The 27,814-nt window shown below is 41.1% G+C and overlaps 1 protein-coding gene across 2 annotated transcripts in view; it reads right to left on the reverse strand.

Annotated features, from left to right (window-relative positions):
- The window catches only part of cv-2 (crosveinless 2-secreting protein), a 201,161-nt gene that overhangs the window by 123,419 nt on the left and 49,928 nt on the right, over window positions 1-27,814 (reverse strand). For both annotated transcript variants that reach the window (XM_019055954.2, XM_072295931.1), the window contains exon 2: window positions 13,415-13,497. In XM_019055954.2, the coding sequence (XP_018911499.2) occupies window positions 13,415-13,487 (73 nt within the window). In that variant the 5' untranslated portion in view covers window positions 13,488-13,497. The remainder of the gene's footprint in view (window positions 1-13,414; window positions 13,498-27,814) is intronic.

Genomic DNA, 27,814 nt, shown 5'->3' on the forward strand with positions numbered 1-27,814 from the left:
CTCGTTTAATCCCATAACGAGTAGAATCGTCGTTTTCCGAAAGAGGAAACGGAACTCCATTCCAAGGTTGCAAAATTGACTCAAACAATTCAATTTTTTACGAGAGTGTACCTTTGCAATTTTTGTCTGATTTTAAGATCCGATCATGAGAAAAATCGGTGAAATTTTCAGTTAAAAATGTCCAAGTTTCTCCATGTAAAAATGCAATATGCGAGGGAAAAGAGGTCTGTGCAAAAACGGCAAAATCCGCCCACCCTCAGATTTCAACCAAACTTCGGATTTTGATAGGCCTATATGCCAATAGTAATCCCTGAAAATTTCAGCCCCCAAAAATAATTACAAGAGGGGGGGCGGGGGGTCAAAGTTGGAAAATCGTGCAAAATTCAAACTGCTATATCTCGGCAACGGTTACAGCTTTTTGAATGCGGTTTGGACCAAAAAACGCAGAATTGTATGTAGTTTCTATTTCATGTATCGTTTGTTACAAAATTTCAACGCAACGTTGCCATTTTTGCAATTTTTTCAATTCTTATCAAATTTTGACCCCTTAAATTTGGCAACATTGTAAATAGCAAAAAACGTCATCTCGCGATTTTGACCAAAATAAGATATGTTGTTCTCAATGCAATTCCCTACAAAACAGCACAAGTCGCATACTGGGGAAACGATTGGTTCGCAAGTTACAGCTTCTCAAAGTTGCGCACCTCGAGGTTGTTGCGCGCTGCGCATGGTATTAGCGCGCCTTGCCTCGAACTACAGCGACTTATTCACGGTTTAAAAACGCTTAGACGCTTTCATATGTTCTATTCTACTGTATTTTTCATTAGAAAACGAGAAAAGGTCCACGGGTACCAAAAGAAGGGGGGGGGGAGCCGTAAATGATAGCCTTTTTTTACGCTTTTCGCAATATTTTTAACTCAAACGAGCGGAATTAGGGCTCCTTGCACCCCCCCCCCCTTTTTAACTCACGCGTTCTCTTTTCTCAGTTTTCTAAGGCAAAAATGATGTATAATTAAATGCAACATCTGAAAATAGAAAGGTGTACCCGCTTGGCGACCGAACCCAGCACCAAAAATAACAAATACACAACCAAAAATTGATGGTAATTGTTCCATGACGAAACGAAATAACATAACTATGTTTATAGTTTGGCTTACCTAAACATCTTACTCGTCATCTTCTTCCTCATCAGTTTCTACAGATGATGGTTTTCCTAGAGGGAAACATCTATTCAGAAAATCCGATGGGCCTTTAAAATTCTGTTGATATCTGCCGTATCCAAGATACCAAATGATAGCGATGATATGAGCGCATGTACCAATAGTGCGAGCACCGTTTTTGCACGTACAGTAGTTACCGATAATCGATTCTGACGAACGTTTTTTTAAATCAATTAAAATAAATATAGAATAAACTTTATTCGATTTATGGCGAGACAGCAGTTTACACTTCAAAAATTGTGATTTTTTCACTGTAAATCCGTAATTAGAAAAACTAGGCATGTAAGAGTCTTTGCACACTTGAAATTCATATTTTCCCGAGTATAAATGATCCCCGATGTAAGAGCGTGCTAATGAAAGCTGATAAGTTCCACAGAATGGTTTAAAGTCACTGCTTTCCCAGATCGGAAAATCTTGAAGATGGGCCTCTGATAATTTCTCGAAGTTCTTGTACTTCCTCACCAATGATTCACATTCGACGACCTTTTGGAGAATATTTTCTTTTTCCAAATTCGCTAACATGCAAGTAGCCACAGAAGAATCATCTTCGTCGCTGTAAAGCCTTTGGAAAAAATTATTGTGGATAGCTGCTGCGATTCGAACATCCGTGTATAGATATGGATATGATTGAGAGGGAATCACCGAACGCAAGTACTTAAACCGCTTTAAACTACTATTTACAACCTCTACAACCCACCGCTGCTTTGTACAAACTCGACTCTGGTTAGCTTCTAAAGTAGTGAGCTGAGAATTATCCCTTTTTAGGCAAGGGATCGTTACTTTGAATCCTAGTGCTTCAAGGTCATCTTTTACTCGCTCAAAACCACGATCTAAAATAAAGATATCACCTGGCTTGAAGAGTTTCTTAAAAAAGTCAGTCTTTATAATGTTTTTCAAAATATCTGCATCGGAGACATTTCCTGCATACAATTCATCAGGACCTAGTACTTCAAGAATCAACCCATTTGTTGTTGTCACTATCATGGGTTTTACATAATTTCTCTTTTTTTGGCCCCCGAAAGTCTGACGCTGAAACCTAAAGTTTAAACTTTTATGTAAAAACAAATAAGTACCGTCCCAAATAGTGATTAAAGTGTCATCTCCTTCCTTCACACAATTTAAAACACGAGATATATTAGATTGTTCGGCTCGAATTTGTTCGCGCAAAAAATTCCCTAAGTACACCGGTACAAAACTATCGTTTAAATGTTGCCTGCATTCAGTAATTTTACGGCTAACTGTGCTTCGTGATATGTTTAAAATTGTTGCTATTTGCTCTTGAGTAATTCCAGCGTACAAGTACATCAAATAAGCACCCAAAACACAGTCATCTTTTTCAGGTATATACTCGAGTAGAGTCTCGAACTGCAATTTATTTAGGCCGGTCCATACCTGAATGTCATGGTCGGAAAGTTTTAAAAAAAACCCTGTCGCACTATCACTTGACTTTCCGGAGGATGAATTGTGGTATTTGCACGTTATTGACAATAACTCCTCAATTTCACCTGCACTAAAAGAAGAAGACTCAGAGCATTTATCAATGAAACCGGATAGAAATAAAGGATCCAAAACACCGTTTGTGAAATGATGAGCACAACACCGACTGCCCTCTCGTATAATGAACTTATACTCAAAAAAAATTGCACTTCTCAGCTGTTTGTTCAAAAAAATTAAATTACCTGAATCTAATGAATCTGAGCAATCAAAAATACATTTACGGTGAGTTTTAACGGAGGGAGACTTAAAGCCAATTGTCACTTTTTCAGGGGGTTTTTCCGCGACTTCCGACGATTTCCTGAGAAATTCCGCACTACATTTTAAACAAAACCACTGTCCACTTCGGCAAACTTTGTCTTTACGACTTTTTTTCTCTAACGAGACTTTACACTCAACGCATGTTTGTACATTACCACTCATCGTAAAAGAAAAATGACAGGATTTAAGAAAATAACCCGGCTCGATCGAAAGATAGAGGTCAACTAATTGATCAGTTTAAACAGGTGTTATTACAATTTGCAATGTGCATGTTATCATCGGTGTTGTGCTAATCTATCTTCACGATTGATTAAAATAATACCCATAGATCAGATAAGGATTCGCAATCTCCTAACTCCGCGGTCCATCAATGATCGCGCGCCCTATGCAGTGTAAGGTAGCCAATCCTACCAAATCGTTCAGTGTTCACAGAAAAATACAATACTGCGATATTGTCGAAAATCGATGAATCGATATAGTTTAAAAATTTTAAAAATACTTCAGAAATAGCTCCTGAAGAAAATAAGAATTTCAAGTGTGTCCATTCATGCAAATTCTACTGTTTGTGCAGGGTTCGGTCGCCAAGCGGGTACACCTTTCTATTTTCAGATGTTGCATTTAATTATACATCATTTTTGCCTTAGAAAACTGAGAAAAGAGAACGCGTGAGTTAAAAAGGGGGGGGGGGTGCAAGGAGCCCTAATTCCGCTCGTTTGAGTTAAAAATATTGCGAAAAGCGTAAAAAAAGGCTATCATTTACGGCTCCCTCCCCCCTTCTTTTGGTACCCGTGGACCTTTTCTCGTTTTCTAATGAAAAATACAGTAGAATAGAACATATGAAAGCGTCTAAGCGTTTTTAAACCGTGAATAAGTCGCTGTAGTTCGAGGCAAGGCGCGCTAATACCATGCGCAGCGCGCAACAACCTCGAGGTGCGCAACTTTGAGAAGCTGTAACTTGCGAACCAATCGTTTCCCCAGTATGCGACTTGTGCTGTTTTGTAGGGAATTGCATTGAGAACAACATATCTTATTTTGGTCAAAATCGCGAGATGACGTTTTTTGCTATTTACAATGTTGCCAAATTTAAGGGGTCAAAATTTGATAAGAATTGAAAAAATTGCAAAAATGGCAACGTTGCGTTGAAATTTTGTAACAAACGATACATGAAATAGAAACTACATACAATTCTGCGTTTTTTGGTCCAAACCGCATTCAAAAAGCTGTAACCGTTGCCGAGATATAGCAGTTTGAATTTTGCACGATTTTCCAACTTTGACCCCCCGCCCCCCCTCTTGTAATTATTTTTGGGGGCTGAAATTTTCAGGGATTACTATTGGCATATAGGCCTATCAAAATCCGAAGTTTGGTTGAAATCTGAGGGTGGGCGGATTTTGCCGTTTTTGCACAGACCTCTTTGGCACCTTGAAATGTAGTTACATTCTTTCCAATGGCATGACGAGTCAGAGGTGATTTTTCAAGTTGGCAACACTGTTTTCCCGTCATTTAAATCCATTAAAAATATCGATATTAAGCGAGACAAGCTGCCTCACCAAGAATCGATTGTTTTGCATGCATTAAGATGGAGGAAGAACAGGGTTGCCAACTATTAAGAATCGCGGATGTTCGGCTCATCTTGGCAGTGGCAGAGACGGCCGTTAAACTGTCGTTCCTCCGGATTCTAATCTCATATTTTAACGATTAAAAGTAATCGCTCCTCTGTAATAAATCCACATTAAGATCCGCATCCAGTGCCATTCGCGGGCCCTCAGCGAGGAGGCCTTTGACCTCTCGCGACTTTCGAATCCACTTGGGTCGGAAACGTCGTATCCGCGCGAGCCTTTTGCGCGTGGGTGGGTGCGTTTTGTCTTCGGCCGCTTAAATGGGTTCGTTTTGAACGAGGAAAGAATTTAGTGCGATTCACGCGATCAAAGCTTTTATCCGATGAAGTCGGAGGAAAAGCTGGGACAAAGAGGCGAGCACGATATCATTTGGACGGCTTCCCCGTGACTGCATCCGCAAAGAATTCCAACGTATTAACGGCAGGGTTTTTTTAGAGGAAAAATATCGCATTCGATACTGATATCGAAACTGCACTCGAATGCGATATTTTTCCTCCGGAGAAACCCTGCCGTTAATACGTTGAAATTCTTTATCAAATTTGGTACATGAATTCTTTAGTCCCATGACAACAAAAGTGCGATCTCAAAATTCGAAAAAAATGACGAGTAGCTGAAATTTTGGAACGAATCGATGCGATGTATCGCACGTCGCTCTGACACAAAAAATGGCGACCGTCGAATTACCTTAACTTCCGATATTTTGGCCTCCGTATATAAGCATACTGCCGAGCAAAGTTCAATCCAGGAATTTCCAAAAAATTAAAAAGCGAAACTTAATTATTTTGAAGGGATGTGGTCCCTCTCCACAAAAACCGATAGACAGAATATGGAAATAATTCTCGACCCCTATACAAGGTTCAAAAACCGACTGCTCAGCGTTGGGGTCTTTTCTCTTAATAATAAAAGCTATACGATTAGATCGTCTGTTGAAACAATTTTCATCGATGTCCCAAACCAAGGGTCATGAAGTGTCAAATGAGTGAAAAGAAGGGGCGCATTTGCATTTGGTTATGACCTAGACGGGGCCCACATGGTTGCCCTTTTTCCAAACTTTTCAGGATCTTTCCTCCGAACAAACACATTCCTATTCGAGAATTAGCAACGGAGGGGCCACGGGTTCATCCCTTGTGTTTTACTCTTCACTTAAGCGCATTCGCGAGGAAATAATGGGCGAGGGGTTAAAACCCTGCTATACTTTTTTGACCTCCACGATGTAACGCCACTAGTGTAATCTGTATTCATGAGTCCCAATAAACTAACGAGACACCCTTCCCACGAGGTTGCGCGATCGAGAAATGGTCCTCTTCGAAATTTACATCCACTCCTATTCTGCTGCCCTGTGGTACAACGCCGTTTGAGGTAATGGACGTTGCCAGATTTTCTAAGAAATTCGTAATTTTTCGACAGAAATTTGGTAACGTTTTAAAGTTCATAAGGCGTTCTTCGTAAGCACGACAGAGGTGTCGGGGTCAGCTGCTCCCATGAGTGACGCGCAATTGCATTCGGACTGGGTAACTCCGAAAAAAGCTTCGGACCAGTTGCGTGGCGCGAATTGCGATTCATCGATTGTTATGCCGTTTAAACCTATGGTAAAGAATAGATGCTTCCAGGACTTTATGTCCACCTACCTTTCGTCCATTAAATAAATGTCCACCGCTATTTATGTCCACTAAACGTTAAGTCCAGTCTTTATTAAGTCCACATGATTTAATGTCCAACCATGAATATGCCCAAAATTGTCCAAATTGTGGACATGTTATGTCCACATTTTTTTCTTCTCATTTAAATGACAGGAACCACCTCAAAAATAAATGCATACTAGTACTACCTTCATTCTGAAAAACATTTCATACATGAATCAAGTCATGAAAGAGGACAGACTCTAAGAGCAGATAAAACAATTTGTTCACGTGTACAGTGTACGGATATGATAAGATGAAAACCAAATCGGGAGTCTAGGAAACGCTCCAATGCCAAATTAAACATTTTTCAGTAACAGATGCAGTCAAAATTGAAAATCCTCTTTAACTGCGCCTTCAATCTTGTAGGATACTGTGCAACGCCTCTGACGCGAAATAGTTGCTTCAAGCGTTGCGGCGCGGCAGGCAACCGGCGTGACACGCGCACAGGCGCCTACAAACCTAACGGGATACTTCACGCGTTGCGCAATGCGTGAAGTATCCCGTTAGGTTTGTAGGCGCCAGTGCGCGTTCTGCGCTGCTAACACGCCGCTCCGCTCTGTGTTAGGCTCTAATATTTAAACTCGCGGAGTCAGCGTTTTTCAACTCATGATTTTGAAATGTTTGCACTCTCTGCATTGATTATTCCCTTTTAAACTGATGAAAAAGAAATATGTACTCCTGGAAAATATAATGTGTTTTTTGTAAATATAATAGTGGTTTCGTGTCAAATTTAATGATTTCCAAAGCATTCAAATTTATTATTTTATGTTTTGGGCTTTTACTGTGCTGCAGCGTGGTGTAAGCGCAACTAAACGCTCAAAATTGGACGTACTTGACTCAAGAAGGTCGATGTGCAAATTTGTTAAAAACAAAAAATTGCTTGCTTCTTAGTTTTTTTCCTCTTTTATTAATTTTTGTATAGTTTCTTTCATCGCAACTACGGCCCATTGAGATTCATATCGATGCCATTGCTTGGAAAAGGTTTTACAAATATTTACCACGTTTTTAAAATGTAAATGTTTTTAAAATGAAGTAATCAATTTCATTAAAAAAAAGAATGTACATTTAAGGCATATTTTACATCGGAAATTTCAAGGATAGAAATGAAACCAAGTATTTACCAAACACAATTTGAAAAGATGAATCAAAAGAAGAAATTAACATTTCATTTAAAATATGAGTTACGATAACAACACCTCATTCTCTCTTAATTTTCTCATTTCGATATTGTCAATATAATTTTACACACGGACTAAAATATAACGCTCTAATTTGATTTTAGTGGACTTCACATTTGTGGACTTAACTTAGTGGACGTTTAAGTAACGGACTTAACAGTAGTGTGGGCTTTAGAACTGTGGACGTAAAAATTGTGGACGAAAAGTGTGTGGACGTAAAAAAGTGGACATAAAGTCCGTGTACCGAATAGATTATTACGGTGTTCGCTGTGAACACCCTGTTTATCCATCCTCTTCCATAGGTTTAAATGGCATCACGGAAAAAAAAAGGTAGAGGTTATGCCCGAACTGTTGGATGATATGGACATTTCCAATTAATTGTGGTATTACCCCAATTAATTGTCATATTACCTCAATTAATTGTGATACTATCCCAATAAAGTGGGTTACTAACCTAAATGTTGCGGTACAACCCCAACCTGAGTTGCGATGCTACCAAAATTTATTGGAAATGTCAATATCATCCAACAAATTGGGGTAGTACCACAATTTTAGGGGACAACCCCTGACACTTTTTTATCCGTGTATAACAATTGATACATCGCATTTCACGCTACGCCACTGCTTCGGACCTAAGCTGTTCTGTAAAGGTACGCGACCGCCAGTGGCATAGCGTGCTCTACAATATTTCGATAATCTGCCATTTAAAACTATGAAAAAGGACCGATAAACAGGGTGTTAGCAACGAACACCATAATAATCGATTCTTTGCCATGGCTTTAAGTGGAGAAATATCGACAATCGATTATTCACGCCTCGTCCTGGTCGTGAGCCGTCGTATAAGAGCGTTTCGGGAGATGATGGCTTATTGATGGAGTCATCGACGGGTGAACACGGAATCTGTGATAGTCGAAATTCTTGCGGGGCTCGTTAAGAGCGGGATATTCAAATTAATCTGAGGCGCACGCCCCGTAACCCAATCAGAGTGTCAATCTCGCTGCTGCCGCCGTCGCCTCGTGGATCAGAAAGAGCAGCGTGCTTTGCGATACATCGATCGATCTGCCATTTAAACCTAAGGAAAAGGATCGATGAACAGGATGTTGCACGAACGCCTTAATAATCGATTCTTTACCGCGACTTCAAATGGGAAATATCGATGTTTCACATCTCGCCACTGCTGAGAAAAGAATCGTGACAGTGAACTAGATCGTTTTTTCCTCGGCTAATTTGTCACTCGGCGCGAGGTCTAATACTCCACTTAGACCGTATAAGGCGCGACGCGACGCTTCGGGTTTTTTCGGCTTTGTTTTGATCGAGATATTTCGGGAATCCGAGGATTAGATCGGGCGTATAACACTAATTAGCGCTAGGTATTCCGTCACGAGATTTATCCTCCCAGAGAAGATGTTCATTTGAGTGCTTTTTAGTGGCGCGGCGCGCTTTGCGATACATCGATTGAGCCGTCATTTAAATCCATGGAAGAGGATCGAAAAACAGGGTGTTCGCAACGAACACCTTAATAACTGATTCTCCACCATAGCTTCATTTGCGGGAATATCGGTAATCGATCATTCACGCCTTTTCCGCGTTTTTGAGAGCACTCCTGCTGCACCCCTTGAGCGTCCCGCTTTTTAAAAACGGCACCCAGGAGCATTGAATTTTTTATGGGAGTTTGAAGAAAATGTCAGTCCAGCGGGCTGATTGTTGAAATCGATGGAAAAAAGCGATAGACAAGGAAGGCGTAAGGAGTAAAGAGCTATCCCATTGGTTGTAGCGGGTGGTTCTTATAGACTAAGGGGGAAATTGATGGACTGACTGTAGAAGTGTAGAGTCTGTCATGATTTGCCTTTAGTCAGTCTCACTTACTTCCTTCGTCCATTGCAACCATCCACTTCCACCAATATTATAGCTTTATTCTCAGTTAGTCATCTTTGTCTATCGCTCTGTCAATCAGTTTCAATAACCAGTCTGCTGGTTCCTTTTAGCATTAATACGACAATCTCTAGGTATGAAAAAGCATGTTTTTGTGTTCCGTAAAGTTTACATTTTGGCGCTTGTGATATTCTTTCCGAAAGGAGGCGATCCACACTGTTCGGCGACTTTGACAAAAGACGGTTTTATTTATACCGTTGGAACAATAGACCTTGGGGCGGTCGCGGCGGGTGAATTGGCGCGTCGCACAGTGGATCGAGTCAATAGGAGGGGTCGGACAAAATTCGGAAACTTTAAACGCTTATAACTCCGTTTATTTAAAGTTTTGAGGTTCTGAAAGTGGTTCCATCGGTTTTTTCGTAAACTTTTCTTCTATAAGCACCCCTCGAAATATAAAATGTGACGAAATAAACATCAAAATTTGCAGTTTCAGTTTAAAATTTCATGTCCGACCTCTCTAATTGACTCGATCCACTGTGCGTCGGCCGCGTCAGGGCCGTCGAAATTGGAGGGAAACTCGTCTGGGCGCGACGACGTGGACCCGAGGAGGCGGCGAGGTGTAAGTGCGATGAGGAGTCGAGGGGGGCCGTGGGGGGCCGGGGGGGGGGGGGGCACGCTGTTTAAAACTGTTGAAAGATCAATACCATTTGAACTCATCAATAGTGTGTCTGTCAAATCAATCCACATACATATACGTACACACATATACATACACGCAGTCTGCGCCTTGGTCTGCACCGCACCGCCGCACCGCGCGCCGTAGCCCACCCGCCGCCGCCGCCGTCCGTTTTTACGCGCAGTTGTACAAACTTCCAACTCCCGACGCGACCGTCTGCGTCTGCCCTCCCGCTTCAAGAAGGAACACCGTATCAACCTAATGTTGCTAAATTGGACTGAATTTGATGTAAACGAACCAAGTCATATTTGGGGGGGGGGGGTGAATTCGGAGACGTTCTGAAATCAACTCGGCTTGAGACTTCAAAACGACCTAAACATTTATCCTCAACAATGAGTCTTTATAGAAGAATACAATTTCAAATATCCATCAATCTACCGCTGTAAACCAAGATTAAAATTTTGAAACGTTAATTGAGCGGATTGGAGGACAGAGCGCATAAAGTCAGTTTTTGAAAAAATTGAGATATTGATGATTTTGAGTAAAACTGGTCTTAAGGCAGGTTCTGTGAAAAATACACTCCCAAATTCCAATTTTTAAGTATCAAAAAGTCACTTTGAACTTTCTTGCCGCCATAGGATCCATGTAATTTCGAACCATCAAACACGTATTTCTTGAAATAGCAAAAACTCACTGGAGAAAAAAACACATTGGATCTGGAGTCCAGACTCTTAAAAACATCGACAAGAAAAAGTACTCTTGATTCAATCAGAATCTAGCTTAAATCAAGAACCAAGCCTCTTAATTTAAGCGGATTTCGTTTTGATTGAAGCAAAAATCCGATTGAATGAAGAGTATTTTTTCTTGTCGATGTTTTCAAGAGTCTGGACTCTAGATGCAATGTGTGTTTTTTCTCCAGTGCTGCACACATGCGCCTTGCCCTCCAAGCCCCACAACTGTCCTCAGAGAAATAAAAGAATTTATTCTACAATAAGCAGTTCTCTCATCTCCTCTTTGTGCTAAACTCGATCCAAACGGGCAACCCGGCAGTATAGATACGAGTTGTGTATTTCACTGCGCGCGTTCGTCGGGGGCCGAGAGTCAACTGGCTCGGTCGCCCCTCGTTTTTCATGGGATGCAACCCGCGGTCCACCCAGATGCGACTGCCAAGAGTCGTCCAGCTTCAAGCTTCGATCGTCCGTAATCACATGCACTGGGGGGCTCTGTGCTGTGTGTCGCTGCAACTCACGGGAAACGAGATCCGAGCACCACAATCTTCGTCGCAAAAGACCCCCACCGTATCTTCGTAAGTTGGTCACACTGTTTAGTATCGATTGTTTCCGTTGTTTTTTGTATGTGTTATAGTCACATCTCGAAAACAAAGGAGACAATCAGTTACGTTATTTTGTGACGGAAACGACGTTATGCTAAAAGGAACTGCAAGAAAATGATGCATATAAAAAAGGAACTATGAGTGTGGGATTCGTGCACGCCATGGTTCCTTTCGATTTCATCCGTTTCCACGTGGTTTCGTTTAGTGTAAATACGTCCGATCGAGGTGTTCCTCGGCTTGAGAGAAGCTGAGAGTGCGGCGCGGCGCAGCGCAGCGATGACATCCAACGTCTGCAAGGCCGCGTGGTCACGAGCCAAGAGATTGTAAACATTTTTAAGTGGTTGCTTCAGTCTCAGTTTGCTCTGCTCCGGCTGTTAACCTCATCCTCACTAACGCCACAAAATTATGGACGCCACGGCCTTTCCCGCCGATATATTTCCATTTTCGACGGGTGGGTCGCGGGCAAAGTGCAACTGCATTCAACTCTTTCTTAATCATACGAAAACCTCGATGTACGAATACAGAAATTTTGGAATGTTTTCCTCACAAAGCTATTTCAAACTGATAAGCAGCAAAATATCACGAAAAACATAAATATTTCAAGGTAAAGTCTCCACTTCACGCCGCGCTTGGTGAATTATTCCTGCTGCAGTGCTTTCTTCCTCGAACAATCGTGACATCCAATGAGTGATACCACTATTCGACCACGTAGGAGCTCGGGTTGCCTACACTGAAAACTGAAGGCTAACCAATTGTGAGGTCTGTAAAGTCACTGTTCCACATTCGTCGAATTATTCCTGCTTTCTTCCTCGAGCAATCGTGGCATCTGATTGTGACACCACTATTCGATCACGTGGCTGCACGTAAAATGAAGGCAAAAGGACGATGAGCTAAAGTCAGGTCCACGACGTATTTTATGGTTTCCCCTGGTGCTAAAAAAATTCCCTGATACTTCTCAATTTTTTAGGTTGCTAGACGCCCTAGTGTTTATTGTATTTTATGGGGGAAAAAAGTCTTATATGGATAAAGATTATTAAAAATTAGTCAAAAGGATCTCAAAACTCTGTATTCTTCCCCCCGCCCTTATATGAGGGGTCTGGGCCCCTTAAAAGTGGACACCAACCGAGACTATCCCCATTCGTCTGGCCCTGGGGTTAGCTTGAATTACACTCACACACACCTTTCACTGCCACAAAAATTATCGTTTTTGGATAGTAAAGGTGTTTCCAGTCAAAATTTTAACCTAAGTTTTAAAGGCAACTAGAAAAACCACACTTCATATTGCCTCCATGAAGAGGGCCCATTTCTCCTACAGATGCTCACATGCAATTCTAGATGAGTCATAATTATTGTTCATATCTGTTACGCAAATCAAACATTACCAAATTGTTGTTGCATGAGTTGTTACAGAGAGATATCAAAGGTTCAGACAGAGAGACAGTAGCTTTTCTAAGGTAAAATTTTCTAGATTCTGGAACTTCAGCGCATGCATCTATAATATAATAATCTAATATTGATCTATAATAACACATCTAGAGTTCGAAACGCTGGCCTCATCTGCATCATCCAGAATCGAACATGTCTTGGAGTAAAGCCACAGGAAACGGATTTTTCATAGAAATTATGAACATGCATAGCACGCTGTAATAATAGACTACCTACTATGAACCTTGTGACCCTTTTTGCCCGACTGTTTCGTAGTCGATTTTAGGTGTGGCATGATAAAGTGATTAATATAAACTAGGGGGTCCGCCCCCTCGCCGCTACGCTGCCCAAATCGAAGACCGCTTCGCGGCCATCGATATCCAAGTGTCTTTATTTGCGATAGTTTCCCACTTTTGGATTTTGAACTCCTCTTCCTCACCCCGTCCATCGAGTGTCTTAAAAATGATTTTATTGGAATAGAGAGGATTTTTCTACGTGCGTTTCAATATATAAAAACCAGCTTACGAAATCTACAAGGATCGCCATCTCAGTGGTCAGAACGGGGAGGGGGGCTGAGGCACCTGGGGGAGATTCTGAACTCTTCGACTAGAAAAGGCTTTGGAAAAGTTGGTAAAACGGAAAAAGGGTACTTACCGCTGATACTCTCCGCGTCGGGCATGACAGGAAGACATCCAAATAGGATCAAAATAATGTAGAAGACAAACATCCCTCCGTGCCTGCAACAACAAACAATCAGTGTTCATTTCGTTTGCACAAAAGGACTCAAGCTTCAAGCGTTAAACATAACAATGCGCCAGGATTAGCGCTGTAAAATGGATAAGCCGCACATGCCACGTCGCGGACGAATTCGCCCTTTTTCTCGACAATCGACTCACACATGGACGTATTTCTGCCCAACGGAACTAAATGCATTAAGACATGAGCCCTAAGACCCTTTAAATTACATGCATAACAGAGCTCACGTCATAATGCACATAGTTCTGTTTGGCAGAAATACGTCCACATGATTATCCTCGTGTCGTCCGCGGATAAGCCTCTCAATCTAGTACATAGGCTTTGACTTAAGTAGTAGAAAGTCGTAGGGAGGAGGGGAGCTCTTCCCCTAGCATTCTACTTGAGCCCCCCTTGAAAATGCGGGGGATTTATATTACACAAATAAGTGCGTGGTATATCTCCCATCTTTAGTACTGCATTTCAATCAACTTTCCGATAAGAACAGCTTTTAGTTGCTATTCGGTAGTCGGTTGACTCAATTTTTTCCCGGAGAGCCCCCCAAACCCCACGTCAGGGGACGCGTTTCTGACCCCTCTAAAGAAGTTCCTGATCATGATGAAGTACACAACTTACGGAACTAAGGTCAAAATGGTCTCATTTATGCGCATGAATTATACCTACAATGAAAATACTCCCTCACAGCTTGTAACGCTTTTGTGACGTAGGTCCCTATCCTTTAACGCACGTAACAATAAAATGGCGTAACCCTCCTCTCATCCCCCCTTCCCTCTAAAGCGTCACGTAATTTGGGGACGGCCCCAAACCAATTATTAAGCGAAATCAGATGAATTTTTTAAAAGAGAACAACGAACACTGCCCATTTTTTAGAGCGCGGAAATTAACAAGGTGCACACTGGATAGAAGTCAGATGTGAAATTTTTAATCTAAACTGCAAATTTTGATGTTTAAATTGTCACATTTTAAATTTCAAGGGGTAATTCTCGAAGAAAATGTCACGAGGAAACCAATGGAATCACTTTTAGGACCTTAAAGTTTTGTATGCACAGGGTTATAAGCTTTTAAAGTTTCCAAATTTCGTCCGACTTTTCCTACCGACTCGATCACTGTGGGGGGTAGGGCACGGTGCCACGATTGCTTTTGAGGCGCCAAATGTTGCAATGCAGGCCGAGGGCGGAGTAATCGGCGTGTTTTCGCGTGTTTTTCGCGGATGCCCCGGCTTAACGCGGCGGTGTTTGCGCGGTCGTGTAATTGGAGGCCCGGGTAGCGGCGGTAACCGCGCCGAGTTGAGCGAAGCCCCGTCAAGCCATAAAAATCGCCTGGGTCACCCTCGGGCTTTTCAACTTTGGCACGCGCGCGCCTAATGAAACCCGAGCGAGCCACGAAAGTGAGCTTCGATCGGGGTGCGCGCGACGCGACGGAGCGAAAGCACCCCGGCGTGAAAACACGAGCGGATTAGATTAAATCCAAGTCAACAAGACGGGTATTACTCATTCATGCCGAGCAGGTGGACAAACTTTCGAGCCTACAAATGGACGTATTTCTGCCAAACAGAATTATGACGTGAGCCCTGTTCTGCGTATATTCTTATGGGTCTCAGGGTTCACCTGCCGTGCAACGCAAAAACGCCATTTTACATTTTTTGGAAACAATGTATCATGCAGAAAAACTTGTGTACCTTGGGACAATGTTTTTACAGAATTTGTTTGCAAATACGTATCAAAAACTTAACTTGAAAATTTGAGGTGCATAGGTAAAACAGTTTTTATTTTATAAAGCGTTAAGTTCCAAAAAAAGCGGGACAATCTTGAAGGATTTACGGCGTTCTTGCTTAGCACGGCAATCATGTCGTAATGCACATAGTTCTGTTTGACAGAAATACGTCCAAATCGTCGTTTCTCTCACGAAAGAACGTAACTACATTTCAATGTTGCCAAACTTTCTCTCCAATTCCAGTCTCCATTGTTGAACACATTTTGAACTGAAATTGCACTGATTCATTCTGGAGAAAACTTTAATCCTTCGCGTCAATTTTGAACCTTGGGATGGAGTTTCGTTCCTTCGTATGGGAAACTGCGAAATGGACCGCTGCAGACAAGGTAAAGAATTAAGTATGTTTAATTATCAAAATTCCACGCAAAACGCGTCACGCAAAATGCGAAGCCGCTTTTCACGCGCCACCCTTAGCCCGGCTCTGCTGTCGGATGTCTGGCTGGATGAGAGGGAGGAGTTGGAAACTGGGAAAAATTCACGACTTCTATACTTTTCTTAAAATCAAACCTGATCTTACGGCCGAACGTATTTGAACTGTTACTCTAAGTTGACTTGTTGCTTCATATCATTTAAAATTATGCAAGCATAGTCTTCCAAAATATCTAATGAAATTCAGATCTCTCATACTGTCACACGCACTAAAACAACAACAACACTGTTTTAGAACGATCGAATAGTGATACGAGATCGGAACTTTGCACCAGGCTCAATATTTTTATGATAAATTTAAAAACTGCAGTCAAACATTATTTCACCGAGTGTTCTTATCGTTGAAATGAAATATCAGGAGATTTTTGTGGGTAATTTTACGTTTTACCGTCGAAAAGGCGCTTTTGGGTACAAAATACACACACTATTCTAAATCCCCTGCAAATGGTGATTCAATTGGCACGGATGTGTTTCACTAGCTGTGGCGGTAGCGTTAAGTGCACTCCCTATTGTTTTCCATGTTTTTTCGAGGATCTGTCATTGTTCCGGGAGAGTGCAGAGGCTCAAGAATGTTTACCTTGCGTCAACCTTTCCGCATGGGGTCAGGTCAAGCGGAGGCGTTAATTCGGGCTCCAAGGAATTTCTGCTCGTCCATTGTTTGAGCAGAATGAGACATTTTGCCCCAAGGGTGGTTTTGCCTCGATTTATGTTTACTCACATGGGCAAGCAAGAAAAGTATGCAGTAAAGCAGTGTATGCTCTTAATTTTACCTTCAAATATCGCAAGATAAAATTACGCAAGATGAGACGTTTTTAGAACTATGAACTATGAACTATGAACTATGAACTATGAACTAAGAACTAAGAACTAAGAACTTTTGCCATCATTGAATATTCATACGGCGTTTTTCCTGAAAACGGCGGCATTTTTCCTGCATAATATGTTTAAAGCCAGGCAGGATTGCCAGTTGTAGCATTCGATTTATTTAACCTCTTCCATTAAGTTAAATCTTTCTCGTTGCATACATGGAGGCAACGAACAGCTGATACTATAAAAAACACGTATATTAGTTTATATCGATTTGAAAAGGGGGAGGGGTTAGGGTAAAGGACACACAATCTTGATAGAACTCAGTTTTCCGTACGTAAGTACATCATAGAGAGTCTCATCAAAAGCATATGCGCGACGGGTTAGCACGCGATAATAACAACTGTATATGGGGCAAGGAGTCTGTTAAAACGATATTTTATCCTGAAAATTTTAAATGCAGCCATTACGTAAATTTTACGCGCGACGTCGCTCTATATTGCAAAATGTGCCAAGTAAATCGACCTTTTTCTGGGAAAAAGTCGCATTTCAGCGTATGAAAAGGTTCGTATAGGCTATGTTTTAACCACGATTATATGACTGAAACTATTAAACTACCTTCAGTTTATTTTTTTTAGCTCAAGATGGCTTAAACTTTTTGTGAAATATATCGTGAGATATCTATAATGCGATGGCTAAACTTTGAAACCACAGGGGAACTTTTCAACATTGTCATGTACACTTCTTCTCTTCAGTCGGAAAACAAAACCGGGCTTGAAATTTTCTTTGATTTTTCTAACAATTACTTGATCATTCGATTTCATCACATTTCAAGTCATTTTTTTTCTGTCTCTCACAAAATTTTCTCCTGAAAGTAACGGAAAGCGCAAAAATTTTGAAACGAATCCAAAGAGACACAGATTTATGGAGGTAGGCTTTCGAATAGTGTTGGTTAGCCATTAATCGTAAACTTTTTGAACTGAAGTTCGGTTCCATATGCAGTGACTGAAAACTTCAGTCACCTGGACTGAAACTTTAGTGGGCCATATGAAGTGAAGTTCAGTTCTTGCAACCGAAGTATTTTTCTCCGTAAAGGGGACGTCCAGCGGAAGGGTGAGCGAGGGTTGGCCAGTTAATAGAAGGGTCTTGAGAGGTAATTCCTGGAAAGAGAGGTAATTCCTAGGGGAGAGGCAGTAACTCCTGGGAGAAGAGGTAACCTCCCGGAGGAGATGTAACTCCTAGGAGGAGAAGTGGCGACGAGGCGTCCCACAGCGCCAGCGTAGGTAAAAGCAGCTATTTTATGTACCACTCTAGTCTCCCCGTTCTTTATCAATACCGGGATCAACCTTAATTTTAAACTTAAAGAACAAGAAGTCATTTTAGCTGAGTGGATACGCTTAAATGATTGATTCCTCTTGCAATACTAATCATCAAAGTAATTGTTACCTACCACAATAGTGACATTGTAAGAGCAGCTAGCATAATAGATGGGACTAGGAATTACAATCAGCATTGTAAAAAACAACGATTTCTATTTTTCCATGGCGAAAAAAAAGGATTTAAGAAAAATAGTTCAGGGTAGCCGACTAGACAACCGTGCGCGCACCGTCCCACAATCAGGAGGATTTTTCGAATAAGTGACGAGATATTTTCACAGTAATAGCGACTGCAGCTTATCCCGAGCATTTCCCGATAATTGCAGTCATTATCCAACACTGCTGCCAACTTTCATGATTAAGCTCCCGTATTTCCTCGGAATGTATTCTACTCGCGAGTACTAAGCTTGATAGTGTGAAATCTGTTCACTGTGGGAGGGACGTTAAATTACGTAACAGTTGGCCGTAATACTCGATAGTGCTAAGGATGCAATTTGGCGATTAGAATTATCATATTTTCTAGTAAGTGAAAAGTATACATAGTTACTTGTTTTGCCTTGCCAACCTTTCAATGAGTCTTTCCGACCCGAACATATTTTTTGGCAGCTACGGAAGCCTCCAAAATCATTGATACCTTCGTACCTTTAATGCGCACAAGTGAACTAATTGGAGTTTTTAAGGCAAGATAAGACTATAATTTGAAACGTTCAGAATAAATAATGATTCTAGACTCTAGGGGTACCTATTTTTAAACTCTTAATTTAAAAAAAACGGTGAGAGTTTGGCGGTTGCGGAATCGCGTAAGTGAACAGATGAGTTCTGTCCTGATTCATGATGAGTCCTGAATAATTTCTCTTCTTATTATTGGGTACGGTGAGAATTTTGCTGTTAAGAGTGATTGCAGAAAGCCTCCATAATCATGCCGCTTGTCATTACTTAAAAAGTGAGTAAACAAGAGAAAACATTTCAAAAATGGATTTAAAGGTAACCAGTATTTTCATTTTCCTCCTTTTCTTTCCCTATTTTCCCCTCTTCCGCGCATTACACGTCGATGCAGCTGTTTTAACATTCTAGAAAGACACCTCTCGCACAAAATTGAAAATCCATACAGGGCGAGCGTCAATTAAAATTTCTGAAGCGATGCATCGTAATAGTCTTTAAAAGGATAAGTTGCATATTTATGGATCAATTTGAACGCTCGTTTTGTTTTAAAAGTCACTTTCGTCGGCCGACGCGGTTATTTTTAACTGGTTTTCAGGTCCTAATTAGGTAAGGTTCCAGTTGCTGTAGGTGGAAAGATTCACTAGTGAATTCATCGCCACCTCTTGTGATAGAATTCACGTGTCATGTTTTTTTCTCGACGTGTAGATTGATCTGTCATTTAAACCAATGGAAAAGGATCGATGAACAGGGTGTTTGCAGCGAACACCTCAATAATCGATTCTTTACCATAGCTTCAAATGGGGAAAAATCGATAATCCATAATTCACGCCTCGCCACTGGACGACAAGGATTTTTATTTTCAGAAACACTTTGGCATCACATTTTGACTCATCCTCAAATCACAACTCTCAGCTGCTTCATTGGATCTTCCAGAAAACAAAGAACTTTCCTTCGAAATCAACGCGAGTTAACGCGCGGAAAATGTCAAGTTAGACAGCGTGCAATAGGGAACACGCAGAGGAACCGATTGCACCCCTACATGAGCATTTATTTTCGGACCAATTTTTGATATTTAAGTCTACCGGTAATGGGTAAGTGAAGTTTTTGCTATTTTAAGAAAAACAGATTGAATGTTCAAAAATGCCATGCTTTCTCAGAAATTGATGCTTCTCATTTATTGATGCTTCTCATGGTTGATACTTCTTCATTGCAATTGTGCTGTTTCATGTTAGTCTATACTCGGAGCTAATTTTTTTTCTCCTTATCTCAAAGTGTGATCGAATAAACCACGAGGGGTTTGGAGAGCAAGGCGCATTAGTGCAGATTTTGCTACTTCGAGAAATACGTGTTTGAAGTTTCAAAATTACATGGATCCTTACGGCGGAGAGAAAGTTTACACAGACTTTTTGATGCTTAAAAATTGGAATTTGGGAACGAATTTTTCATAGAATATTCTTTAAAACTAGTTTTTTTCTCTTTTTTTTTCTTTCTTTTTTTTAGTCATTAACTTAAATTTGCACAACTACCCCTTACTGGGGTATCAATTACACTGTTTTAACTTTGTATTAACACTAGTTCTTAATCCAAGGGTCCAAAACTATTTTTTTTTAACAATAAAAACCTTCTTCCATTCACGCCCTGTGTCTTTCTTCTTTTCGTCGTCACTTTCCACATTCATCCTATAGACTGGTTATATATCATAATAAAAATAAAAAAATAATTAAATAAGAAAAATAAACACGAGACAAAAGAGCTGATGTAAATAAACAATAAATATAAAGAAATAAATACGACTTACAAAAAGAAATAATTGAGATTGGCTCCTCCAAATATTATAGTTTTACTTGGAATCATTAATACCTCAATTATTTCAAAAACTGTTTTTATGCGCCTTGTCCTTCAAGCCCCTCGCGCATGACATCGGACTCATTAGACTTCACACTTAAGATTACTACCAAAATTTCTGCTTCTGATACAAACATTTTCTTCACTACACCGAAGGCGTTATACTAGTTACAAAGCGCAGATGCATAGAAAGTTGAAGAGAGCAAACATATATTTTACCATCCCCCTTTCGCGCCCATCTTTCCACCCTCCATGATCCTCTCTCCGCGTCGAGCCCTCTCTTTTCCTTTCTTGCGCCGACCTACAAAGGAGGGGGAGAAGGGGGGGGGGCTTGCGATCCCTAATCCCGTCGTTGATGGCAGTAAATTATAACTATAAAACTCGCCACAACAACCTTCGCGGAAGCTAGCGGAGCTTTGACTCGGTGGGGAGGGTGATGGTGGGCGAGGGGAGTTCGGGGAAGAAAGGAAACAAACCGAGGAATCAATCAAAAGGATGCTACAATTTAATGGCCTTGTCTGACGACACGCTGCCACGAATTTTCCATCGACGTTGTCGCTTTCCCGTAATTTCCAGTGTAATTATGTCAAGATAAAATTGATGTGTTCCACACTGGAACAAAAATATGGTAACATCTACTAAAAGTCTACTCGATTTTTTACACAGTATAGTGAAAATAACCAGAGCTACAGCAGTATTCAACAGAACTCCGGTGATGCTTATAGTATGGTAAGTGATCCCTTAGAGTCTGATGTTTATTACCACACTCGGATAACTGTGTCAGAGTATGTTGAATCTACCATATTTTTTCAGTACAATGTCATTTTAGTAATTCGTTGATAAAATCGATATGTCGAAGAGGAGCTAAAACTAGTTCTTTTTAATTTCTTTTGGTTTATATTTCTGCAACGTATTTTAACCTTTAATTTATTATTATAGCATTCATGGTTATACAGTGTAAGAAAATATGGTTTGAGGCACAGTGATATGAGTATACAACAGACTCCATGCACTGCAACTAAAACCACATTCACCAAAAGTATGGTGAATGCTTCCAGATGTCTGGTTTTCCTAATTCTACAGTATCTTTGTGTTAAAAAAGGATTCAGCATACCTCTGGTCAAATTTTCCGTACTTACATTACAATTTGACCCTCTGAGACACCTTCTAAGACCAACCCTTGGTTATCGGAATCTGAAGAACCAATAGAGAGGTTATTGTTATGCGTGTGCCGCTTTCTGATTTGTTGATTAGTTTTAGGATTTTCATGGATCTTTTAAAAAATAATATGAACAAACCAGATCAATAGGAATTCGTATTTTCCGAGGTAAATCGATTATTCAATCACCAAAAAAAGGCAATTATCTGAAAAAATATCAGTTAAAGTTTGTTCAGAACTAATGTAGAAGTTAGAAATTAGATCATCTTTACCATATCATAATATTAGAACATCTCGTTTGACCTTACTCCGAGACTAGGAGTAGAGGGTCGAAGCTGGGGGAGCTACCATGAAAGCTTAAAACTTGCCGACTAATCAGAATACAGCACACTTTTTCTGCAGTAAAAGGACTCAAGTTGACATGGCAATATTATCCCTATGTGAATGTACGTATACTCCACTCAGCTCTCTTTTAGCCCCTCGGAGTGGAACCTTTTTCCAGCTTCAAAGTGGCAACATGGAAAAGCGCCCTCTTTCTTGGACCGGAAATGCAAGGAAACTTTTCAGACGCTCCTTTCAAGCCTTTGTATTAGCCGAGAAAAATTTCACCAACTTCGTGGATTAACTTGTTTTTATTTACTTCTCCCCCTCTGTATTTATTATAGGGGCCACTCTTCCTCTTCTTCTTTCTTGCGACGATTGTGAACGAAAAATTAATCGACGATATAGACTAAACGCTCGAGAATACGGACTGAAATCAGAAATCATACGAGGAAAAAACAGCTATCTCCGTTTCTGCGTGCAGTTTGGCTGGCATCGACTCTTATGGGATTCAAAGCTCACGCACTGAAAAAAAATTCTCGGCGTTTTTACCAAGGTCCGTTGGTACCTTTACCATCTCACTTTTTTTTACCAAATATTGGTAATTTTATCAAGAAAGACTGGTGAGCTTACCTAAAAACAGGTATTTTCACTGTTTTTTTCAGGTAAGAATACCACTTTTATTGGTAATCCATTCCCGGTAACTTTGCCATTTTATCTCGGTAATTCTACCACAGTCGATAAAAAATATTGGCGTTTTTACCAAGATCCAGTAAAATTACCGAGAAAGTTCAATAATTTTACCGAGATTTTTCGGTAAAATTACCAATTCCATAAATGGTAATTTTACCAAGAAAAAACTGGGATCAAATAGAACCCTGAATTCTTGGTAATTTTACCCTAAATACACCGATATTTTTTTTTTCAGTGCAAGGAAGTGCAAGAAGTCGATGGCGAAACTTCCAAACCGCGTATCTCGGTTTGCGACGTTGTAGAAATTCTGTCACACTTCGTCTCTTAAATGAAGAAATACTCAAAGTCAATTCTTAAAAATGTCTGCGATTTTTCTTCTCTGAGCGAAGTAAATTCTGAGAAATTTTCGAGGAATGATGTGTATTTGTTCTCCTTTAAAAAAAAATTGCAGGGGAGATTTTTAAACACCGTAAACGAGATACGTGGTTTAGGAGTTTCACCGTCGTATGTATGATTTATCCCGCGTAAACTGATCTCTGATTTCTCTTGCAAAATCGAGCTTATGCAACCCGGGCCACCACGACGTTAAAATAGTTGCATGTTGCGTCCGAGCCCAACTTCAAATATTCTCATTCATTGTTATACTATACGCTCCACGCATCATTCAAATGCCGAGTTTATCTTTCGGAAAGGCATCTCAGTTGATTCATAATGCGTAATTTTGTTTGAATGATGTTATCTCTGGTCACTGAGGAGCCTAGAGGAAGGTATACAGAATGCCTCCTAGTCCGAAAGGGGTAATGGAAAATGACGAAAGGCCGATCACGAATTTCGCCCAAACTCGCCCATCTCGCGTAAACTGATCTCTGATTTCTCCTGCAAAATCGAGCTTATGCAACCCGGGCCACCACGGCGTTAAAATAGTTGCATGTTGCGTCCGAACCCAACTTCGAATATTCTCATTGTTATACTATACGCTCCGCGCATTATTCAAATGCCGAGTTTATCTTTTGGAAAGGCATCTCAGCTGATTCATGAAGCGTAATTTTGTCCAGTCTATAACGATTCAACGATTGGCCCGCTGGTCCACAACCGAGGACCACCTACACATTCGAAAAGCGTATCCTATATGTATGATCGCGGCGATTAAGTCTCCTTGAGTGAGCAGATATTTTTTCGATAAATTATTCTCGTGAGGGGCTTCACAATAGAATACAATTGGAACCGGAAAAAATGACGCATGATAAGTTGAGATCTGGTGTGGATCCAAGCTCGATTACCCCTGCGCACATCCCACACAACTCAAGCGGCTGACTGCTGGACCTCAACGGTGACAGGTTCCAAAAGTCGAAAATTTTACCACCATTAATTTTGGCGCGAGACTGGCGGCCGGATAAGGATCGGAGCTGAAACGGAAGGGATTAGTCATCGTGGACGGGGTGGCTTTTGACTTCCCCGACACCCACGTGCTGCGCCCTCCTGCGGGCGAACTTGAACTTTCTTGCATCCACCCCTTCCCCCTCGACCCTCCGCCTCGGCGATTCTGCCGCGGAGTCTCCGAAGTTTTCGCCCACTCTTCGACCCTTTTATTGTTTTTTAACACCCACCGCCGCGGACTCAATCCGCTCCGTTTCGCGTTTCGAAAATCTAACTGAAGCGGTAGAACGGATTTTAAGCTTGCGAGGGTATGGATACGTCGAAGGCAAATTGTCAAATCAGGCATTGTGTCAAATGCCTAGGCAAACAGAAAAAATATTCTTACTTAGATTGAAATTTTGATCTTTTGCCCTAATTTTTGACAAGATAATTCGTTATTCCTGTAAGAGAATTTTCTGTAAAAATATGCAGCATACAATAGAATTTCAAACGATTTTAAGATCCTGAATGCACATTTATCATGAAATTTTCGGCACGTCATAAAACATTGAATTTTTAAAATTTTAACACTTAAATGTATTAAAGGCATGTAAAAAGGCAAAAGGCAAAAGGGAAGGAGAGTTCGCGAATTTGAAGAGCTATTCTTCCCAAAATATCGAAAACTCGTGAACTCCTCGCCATAAATTTACAGTATTCCGTAAACTCTCAAAATTTGACCGCCGGCCTAGGCATTTGATAATGGACGTATTTATCCTAAAATAAAATTCATGTATGCTACACATAAACCCTGTGCACATAGCTTCTTTCAGCATAAATATGACCTGATACCTTTACTCCGCTTTTCTTTCAGATGAGAACTTGGCAGAAATTAGTGTTCCGTGCGGCAAGAAATGATGAATGGTGGCACTCGATTTTGATCAAAATCGGACGGCTCGGCCAATTTTGATCAAAGCAGACTGTTGCATGGTGACCAACAGTCATCAAATGGTATACTTTGATCGGAATAGGCTCGAAATTTGATCGTGTGTCAAGACCTTTTGGCCTCACTGTCGCGCAAGGGAAAAACGCTTTGAGAAAAATCGGACATTGCCGAATCTATTATGATCAATTGCAAATTTGCCAGGGAACTTATGAATATTCTCTCCTGCGTTTTTTGGTGAATTTTGCATGTAAGTTGATACCTGGATCCGAAAATTTCATGGCAGATCTATAGCCCGTTACAACAATCACCCATTCTGAGCAATGCGAAGGCCACATACCCCCGACAATCGGGAGGGGAAGCAGGGAAAAGACAATCCGTTTGACCTGATAACAAGCGCAGAGAGAAAATTCCTAGCAGCTCTTTTACATGTGGCTTGTCTATTCTCCTCTCTAATGAAACCGGAAAATCTGCAAGAATCGGACATTCAGAAAGCGTTGAGCAAAAGGCTCTTCATTTCGGCATGAGACCTCCGCCCTTAAGGAGCGCACTATACCCGAGGCTCAGTTGGAAATGGATACATTTAATTTACTCAATGCTGTCCAATTGCGATACTTGCTCATGTCGGGGTTGTCGGGGGGACATTTAAGACCCCCCCCCCCTCCTCTAGTCAGGGTCCCTAGCTTTCGTACCTACAGCGTTGCTGGTTCTATTTCGTGGGCGTTCCTGTTACGTCCCGGTTCTCGCATTCCCATCGGGAATTTACTCCCAGAGCTCCCGTTGCCAGGCCGTCGGGACAGCTGGGAATTAACTCATGAGATTAACGCAGACTGGGTGGGATAAATTGCGAGGATTGGCAACACCGCCTCCGTCGACTGCTCTGGTCCCAATCGGAGGCGATTTTAGTTCATTAATGCTAGTGCACCGCGCATGCGCATCCGAGGTGCGACTTTTCGTCTCGGCAAAAGTCCTTTTGATGCCAGATTTGCGAAAGATTTGATTTTATGGAAAAAAAATGCGTTCGTCAAAGATTCTACATCTGTGCGTCGAGGGGGCTCAAAAATCACGTTACAGTTTGAGGGCGGTGACGGTTCCTGATCGAAAATTCAGGGAAAGCAGAATTGACATGCGGTAAAGGAATGATGGTTGCGCTTAAAGCTACATCGCCTTCAATTTTCTAGGTAGGCCAAAAAAGATCTTCCACGGAGCAATAGTTATCAGTCCGAGGATTTGCGTCATGTGTTGCCGAGAAGTCTTCAGTCCCCGTTATTGAACTATATTGAACACATCTGAAAATTTTGAAGCCGGCTCCGTTTTTCTATTCAGGTCTGCGTGGTTAATGATGCTCACAAAATATGAAAATAATGATTCATGCCGACATTTCTTTGGAGGCGGTCTTTCCTCATAGCGTATCTAAATTGTGCAAATGTAAAGACATTTAAAGCGAATTTTTAATGAAGAACGAATGAAATGAAGCTTTGCTAGAAATATGTATGTCTGTAATTCATGTTGTGGCTATGAATTGGAAATAAATAATGAAGGATAGAAAAGAAACAAACAAAAAACTGTTATTAGATTTTAGCTCATTTTATTTTAAGTTTGCAGAATCAAATGTTGAATTTTTGCGCTGTTTAATTCCCTCGCATACACTTGCTATAAATCAATAACGCTGTCGACGAACTGTTTATTTGTACAATGAAGTTTTCTGGAGGGGGTGAGGGGGGCTGCGATTTCAACTCAAAAAGCGACATCAATGCAATGCTCTCCTTACTGGGAGCACATTACAACCCGATCGGCGGTCGTAAATCTTTAATTGGTGTGAGAAAAAGAGCTCTGGTTCACTTTCCGCTCCTCCTCATTCCTCGTCCAACTGCCTCCCCCCGCGTATAATTTACCGGGGGTATTACCTAATTAGCACCTCTGCATGAAGACCCCGTCGCACAACCTGATTCGGTAACCACGCAGCTGAATCTTTGCGGCATAAACAGCGTTAGTGCACTTTTCCCCCTACTTCTATTCCTCCTCCGACAATCCGTCGCTCCTTTGACGGAAGGGCGTATATCATTTTCTACGTGAGCCCTATCTCACATATCAGTGGCGTGGCGCGAATTGCGATATATCGATTGTTATGCCATTTGAACCTATGGTAAAGAATCGATTATTAAGGTGTTCGCTGCGAACACCCTGTTTATCGATCCTTTTCCATAGGTTTAAATGGCATAACAATCGATATATCGCCATTCACGCCACGCCACTGTCACATGTAAATCCATGATTTCTGGGGCTCATCCCAAATCGAGATACGCCCTTACGTCAGAGGAGCGACGAATTTGGTTTTTTCTTCTCATGCTCCTACGCCTTGTATTCCATAAATATTCGTCTCCTTTTCTTCCTCTACTTCAGATTCTGTCTTTGTTTTTCCTCTAGTTTCTGTCTCTTCTTAGTTGGGGGGCTTGGAGGACACGGCACATAAGTGCAGTTTTTGAAAAAATTGAGATACTAACGACTACAAGTGAAACTATGGTCTTGAAGCATGTTCAGTGAAAGTTCGCTCCCAAATTCCAATTTTAAAGCACCATAAAGTCAGTTCGAACTTTCTTTCCGCCCTAGGATCCATGTAATTTCGAAATTGCAAACACGTATTTCTCGAAATAGCAAAAACTGCACTTACGCATTTTATCCTTCAAGCCCCCAATTATTTTAATTTTTGCTCTATTTTCTCTTTTCCTCTCTTAACATATATTTCGTCATTCCTCCGACGTAAGGGCGTATCTCTACTTTCACGTGAGACCTGAAAAGCATGGAGTTATATGGACAACAGCGAGCCGATTATTGAAATAGATAGACAAAACTATAGACAAGGAAGACAAAAGGGAGATGGAGGGATCCTATTGGTGGAAGCGGGTGGTTGAAATGGACAAAGGCAGTACGTAATAGAC

The sequence above is a fragment of the Bemisia tabaci genome, chromosome 1, assembly GCF_918797505.1.
Source record: "Bemisia tabaci chromosome 1, PGI_BMITA_v3".
NCBI classification, from domain to species: Eukaryota; Metazoa; Arthropoda; class Insecta; order Hemiptera; family Aleyrodidae; genus Bemisia; species Bemisia tabaci.